Source organism: Ascaphus truei, chromosome 4 (assembly GCF_040206685.1).
Source record: "Ascaphus truei isolate aAscTru1 chromosome 4, aAscTru1.hap1, whole genome shotgun sequence".
In the NCBI taxonomy this organism is placed as follows: domain Eukaryota; kingdom Metazoa; phylum Chordata; class Amphibia; order Anura; family Ascaphidae; genus Ascaphus; species Ascaphus truei.
In genome coordinates, this window is record NC_134486.1 from 385,912,156 (window position 1) to 385,919,028 (window position 6,873).

Consider the following 6,873-nt stretch of genomic DNA (forward strand, 5'->3'; position numbering starts at 1 on the left):
TAGACCAGAGTGAGGGGAGACGGGGGAGACCAGAGAGAGGGGAGACGGGGTGACTGACTGACTGGGGCAGGCGTGACTGGCTGACTAGGACAGGGGGAGACTGACTAACTGGGCAGGGGTGACTGACTGACCGGGGCACGGTTGACTGACTGACCGGGGCAGGGGTGACTGACCGGGGCAGGGGGGGTGACTGACTGGTGCAGGGGGGTGTGACTGACTGGGGCAGGGGGGTGACTGACTGGGGCAGGGGGGTGACTGACTGGGGCAGGGGGGTGACTGATTGGGGGGTACCTCTGGTGTCACACACATTCTCCCATATATATACACACACACACACACACTCTCCCATATACACACACACATTCTCCCATGCACACATACACTCACTCTCTACACACCTTTTGGAAAGGCCGCGACCAGCACCACCACGCTCCCCCCCCATTTCGCCCCCTCCCCCACCCGCCCCACTCCTGCTCTGCGGGGACCTGAGGGGACATTCCCGCTCCCATCTCCCGCCACGCTCTCTGGCGCGGGACCGGGGGGAAGCGGGGGGGGGGGGGAAGCAGGGGCCATGAGGGGACTTCCCCGCTCCAATCTCCCGCTGTGCTCTCTGACGCGGGACCGGGGGGGAAGCGGGGGGGGGAAGCAGGGACATGAGGGGACATCCCTGCTCCCATCACCCGCCGTGCTCTCTGACGCGGGACCGGGGGGGAAGCGCGGGGGGGAAGCAAGTACATGAAGGGGCATCCCCGCTCCCCATCTCCATAACTGCGGGCAGCAGGAGCGTCGGGGAGGGGAGGGAGGTGGGGAAAGGCACAGATAATACTTACTGTGTCCTCCATCCTCCATGTGAAAAGAATGGCTGCTCGTTAGGTGCGGGCTCATATAGAGCCTGGCCGCGCGTCCACAAAGCCTGGGAGCACGCGCCAATCATCTGTCAGGCAGGGGGAGTTATTTTTTTTTTTTAGCCAGCGCGAGTGGGAAAATTTAAAAAAACAAACACGTGTGCTGCTTGGGCCAATATTTACTCACCTGGAGTTTAAATCCACTCGCCCCGGGCGTGTAAATGTATATGATTGTCGAACACTGTGTGTGTATATATATATATCAATATCAATATATATATATCAATACCAATATATATATATATATATATATATATATATATATATATATATATATACACACTTACAGCAGCAATCCTTCCTCCCCCCACACCAAAAAACTAAACAAAAAAACCCACAAATATAAAGTCATACAGTATATCAAATTTGTTATGTTTTCAAAATTTGGCTGTTCCTGTGACAACCTCTGTTGGCGATGAATGTTAATGGCAGCAGCCATTTTAACCTCCCAGGGAGGAATATTTTCAACGACTGATATCTTCAGAATTCAACAAGACAAATGTGCAAAGGGTGGGGTTGCTAAAAACAGCAACAAATTACTTTTAAAGTGAGATGGGCATATTTACTATTTTAAACACACAAAGATGGATGTACTGTACATACCTGAAATGCGTTGAGTATTGTAAATATGTAATGAAATACTTCGGAGCTATTTTCAATCATTGTCCCAATTCCAAATCCCCAAGTAAGTCCTAAAAGGGGAGTCAGAACAGCAACGCATCTTCCAATTTGGACAATAGAACTTCTTTCCTTTGCTCTTGGATTATCACGTCTCGCTGGTTTTAGTAGAATAATAATAACAGTCAAGAGAACAATGGCATTCACCGCAATAATGAGAAACACTGGGATAACAAAGGCAAGGAGAGCTTTGGATTCATCCCAGTTTAGCCAGCAACCGTCATCCCTTGTATATGACTTGTCTGGTCTGCTGAGAGTTATGGCTATGGTCAGAATGGATATTATAAAAGGACATCCATAGCCTAATGAAAATGATATGAATAGCATGACCGTTCTTCTCATATCATGAAATACCAGTACTATTCTGTAAAAGATGAAAATGCCCAAGACCAGCATCCAAAAAAACAAACAAAGGTAAAACAAATGGGTGAAAAAAGTGGATGCTATGCAGATATTTGAGACATATGTCTTGTAAATTGTACCACCCACAATGAACCAAATATCTGAGATTAGTAGTGAAAGGGCTATGTTTACTATAGAAACATGCCTCATGTATGCCGTTTTGTCTTTAGTTGCATGCTTCCAGACTAGACCTTCAATAAGAAGACAGATAAGTAAACTACATATAGATATACTAAGGCCTATGATTGTGATGTAGTTTATAGCGTGATTGCTATATTTTTTTGGTGACATCATAATTGAGAAGGACAACAAGTTCATGGAATATGTACACTTGCACAGACTATGGTCTTTTGTGTCTTCCTGAATTTGACATGCGTCTTGTGTCCATTTTTCTTGAGCGCCATCCCATGCAGCGCAGTGAGAGTTAATATTGGATGACTTATTGATCTTCTCAAATCCTAGCTCAAGTTTGATGGGTTCTGCACTTAACACAACTGACATCACTAGTCCATTTACACTTGAATTTTCCGACTCAGTGGGCAAAATGTTTCCAAGGGTTGAAAAACCAATAGTGACAGCATGCAAGTCAGGTAGATTCCGAAGCTCCTCTCTCTTAATTAATATCTCACCACTGACAGGTTGTGTTGTGTTGTTAAATTGAATTGTGAAATCAGAATCCACATTTACTTTGTCAGCCTGTAAATGAAGGAAGTCATTCGGGAAGGTTACTTTTGAAGAGGAGGGATTTTTAGCAACCATGCTTGATGCAACTGTAAGAAGTGAACGTAACAATACCCAGCTAGAATTTCTTGCCAGCACTAGTGACCAGTTTGGAATGGCGGAAGTGTTAAGAATGTGGTTCGCCACGGAGCTGTATTTCTGAAAATATAAAAATTACATATATAAGATGCCAAATACTTGGTCTAAAAAGGATATCAGAGATACATTGAAACAACCTTAAAATTATAAAATGTTTTATTGTTGCAAAACATTTCTCAACATAAGAACATTTTATTAAATGGTACATACTGTATACGCATATTATTATTTGTGACAAAAGGAAGAACTTTTGTGCATCCCTAAATTGGAGCATAGTGAACAATATTTATTTAAAATAATGTATAATAATGTAATTAATGTGTACAGAAGTTGGGCATAATGTATGAAAACAATTGGGCGTCTCATTAAAATATGATTTGCTTCCTTACAGGAAATAGGGATAAACATGTTTTTTTTATTGCTGATATGTAGCACAGAATAGCTCAGTCATAATGTTTAGCCCCCTGGTTATAACATACAGTAATTGAAGAGTTAGCAGAGAACTGTGAGCTTTCAAGATCCCAATAGTCCTTTCTCTAGGCAGGCGCATTTTGTACTAAGCAACAAAACCAGGTGAAAAGTCCACTTATGTTTCTGTGAGATTGGCAACAAACACTAAGATATATAATATAAAAATGGAAGCATTGTGAAAAATACATTATCACCTAAATTAAAAGTACACTTCCCCCAATATGATCTATTTTAAAAGTAAGCTCCATGTGATGTTCTTAAAAGCGGATTACCACCTTATTATAATTTTTTTTGTCGTAGTTATTTTTTATTTTATTTTAATTTTAAAAGAAAATATGCCAGCATTGGAATGTTCACATTGCAACCCCTGCTGTTTATTCTCACTTTCTCCACTCCACCAGGCAGAACAAAGCTGTTTTCCAGACAGACTAGTTTCATGAGCAAAAAATATATCTTGTCAGATCACGGTCACTAAATAAGAAGGGATTAGCAGCCATATCATTTAAATTAAGAGTGTGCATGGAAAAATTAGAAAGGTGAAAACAGACACCCTAACCTACCCTATTGTATAATATTGTAAGTGTAGCCATGGCTGATCCAGACTGCCTCTCTGCCCCCTGTCAAGTAAGTCCCTTAGTAGCTACAGGCTGTGGCAGGCTATCCTAGGGGCATTGATCCCCCCCCCCCTCATGCTGACTCTCTGAGTTGCAGGAGTGGGGGTGACACAGGGTCTATGTATAGCCAATAATAGTGCAGACCTTGTGCCCTCCCCTTCTGGTGTCTCAGAGAGGAAGTGCTAAATTATAGAGAGTTCTCTTCCTCCCCTCCTAGGCAGAGGAGGTGTGTGCAGTTTACTCCTGGCTGAGGGTGAGACATGCCAGTCATTCCCTCCTGGGCTGACTGTCAGAGAGATCAGAACTGAGAACATGGTCTCAATATAGAAAGCCAAGCATCATCCAAGGGTCTGGAACCCACCTCAATCTATTTGTATGCTAAATAAAGCATCCCTTTTTATATACTCCTGCCTGAGTCAACAGTCTATTGGGTAGGGGTATGGAAAAAGTCTGCCCTGGCGGGGACTGTCTCTGGGAATCCTGGAACCCACTAGAGCTGGAGGCACTGACACCCTGAGTGGAATCTAAAGATCACCAAAAGCCTGTCCTGTTATCCCACAACACCACAAATACTGGGCTCTCCTGGACCCTCAGAGCTATGACCATACCATAGATATCAGTAGCCAGCAGTACATCTTCCAGAGAGGTGGGGAAACAGGGAAAATAAGGAAAACTTACAAAAAAATAAACATGCAGGATAAGTCAACTCTTTTAAGAGCTATTTGTGTAACAGGTTTTTTAACTAGTACTAAGATGGGAAAGAATGCGGAAGTATAGGTAGATGCACAAGAAAGCTAAAGAGAGAAGCAAAATAATAACTACTTCACGAAGGACTCCAAGAAGAAAGGGCTATGGTGATTTTCTGTTAATCAAAGACTCCTAGGTGGAAAACTGGATCCAAAATGCCATTGAACAAATGTGTGTTTTTTTTATAATGCCATTAACAGCAAAGTGATTTGATTACTGTATTATATATATATATATATATATATATATACACATATATATATATATATATATATATATATATATATATATATATATATATATATATATATATATATATATATATATATATATATATATATATATATATATATATACACACATGCACACACACATATACACATATATACATACATATATAGAGGTATCAGTACCGTGTTAGCCGAGCTTCAATAATCAAAAAATAAATAGATGATACCGTTCTGTGGCTAACGAAATGCTTTTATTTGTGTGCGCTTTTTTTGGGCTTCCCCCTCCGTCCCACGTGGGGAGCGGAGGGGGGAGGGTGCGGGGGGGGGTAGATTGCGCGCGGCGCTTGTTTTGGGCTTCCCCCTCCGTCCCACGTGGGGAGGGGGGGGGGAGAGTGCGGGGGATTCTGGGTTGCTGGGGGGAACAGGCAGCGGGCCCACAGGCAGCGCAGAGGGCAGGACACCCTGCTTGCCCTGTGCATGCGCGCCGGGACCACGGGAATTGCCGCCATTTTTTTAATTTTTTTTTAAATGTAATTAATAGGCGCCCGGCTTGGCCCCCCCTGACTCATGGGAGGAGATCAGGAGGGGGGGGGAGATCAGGGGAAGGGGCTCTTCCCCGCGGCCCTCTTCCCCACGTTAACCCAATCAGGGAGGGGGATTATTTATTTATTTAAAAAAAAAATTTGGCACGAGCAGGAGAATTCATAGAGCTGCAGCACGGCTCGCCAGTGGCCTAAATCCACTCGCCACGGGCGAGTGGTTATCATTATTTGTCGAGCACTGTATATATATATTAAAAAAATAAATAGATGATACTGTTCTGTGGCTAACGAAATGCTTTTATTTGTGCGAGCTTTCGAGATACACTGATCTCTTCTTCCGGCGATGTTACAATGAATGAAGCAAGCAAAGGGAATACTTAAAACAGTGTCTCTTGGAATGTTATCTGTGCTTGTCCTTCCCCCGGTGTGGATGAGATTTATGGCTAGAGGTGTTAAATGGTTCCTGAAAGAAAGTGATGTAAGAGTGTGTGTGTGTGTCTGTATCTGTGTGAATATAAATGAATGGAGAGCCCACAGTGTATACAGTGCTTTACAAGAGGGGTGTGTGGAGTGGGAGTTAATAAAAAGAGTGTGGGTAGGTGTGGAAATGTGGGAGATAGTGGCATAACTAAAAGTGTGTGTGGATACTATGTGGTCCCTATTGGTGTATAGGGATGGAAAAACAAGGAGTATTGGTATGTGTAAGAGACAGCTGTGTGTGCATACATATAGCACAGCATGTACAGACATTTTTCCACATTTCCACATCTACCACACCATTTATATCCACTCCCACTCCATACACACGTTTTGTAAAGCACTGTATATACTGTGGGCTCTCCATTAATTTATATTCACACAGATACACACACACACTCTTACATCACTTACTTTCAGCAACCTTTTGACACCTCTAGCCATAAAACACATCCACACCGGGGGAAGGACAAGCACAGATAACATTCCAAGAGACACTGTTTTTAAGTATACCTTTTGCTTGCTTCCCTCATTGTAACATCGCCGGAAGAAGAGATCAGTGTACTGTATCTCGAAAGCTCGCACAAATAAAAGCATTTCGTTAGCCACAGAACGGTATCATCTATTTATTTTTTGATAGAGATATAAATACATATATACATATATACACACACACATATACAAGGGATACCATAGGGACTCCGATTTTAGAGCATTTAATGAAGTGAGGCAAGCGGATAGGGTTAAGCTTTTAGCACAATCTAAGCAGAAATACCCATCGGACAGTTAGGAACACGAGTTTCATGTGAAACCAGTACATTGTCCAATTCTACTCAGAATCACTGTCCTCGTTTAATAACTAGGTACAATTTAGCAGCCTCCCCTTTTAGGCTGCGATTATACCATCTCGTATAAAAATAATATTAGGTTTTATGGGGAGTTCGTTTCCCAAAACAAAACGATTCAGTTTTGGGAAACAAACTCCCCA

At 42.6% G+C, this 6,873-nt stretch overlaps 1 protein-coding gene across 2 annotated transcripts in view; it reads right to left on the reverse strand.

Annotated features, from left to right (window-relative positions):
- ADGRF4 (adhesion G protein-coupled receptor F4) overlaps positions 1–2,863 on the reverse strand; it is an 18,383-nt gene extending 15,520 nt beyond the window's left edge. For both annotated transcript variants that reach the window (XM_075594857.1, XM_075594858.1), the window contains exon 1: positions 1,508–2,863. In XM_075594857.1, coding sequence (XP_075450972.1) covers positions 1,508–2,744 — 1,237 coding nt within the window. In that variant the 5' untranslated portion in view covers positions 2,745–2,863. The remainder of the gene's footprint in view (positions 1–1,507) is intronic.
- Positions 2,864–6,873: the final 4,010 nt, after the last annotated feature.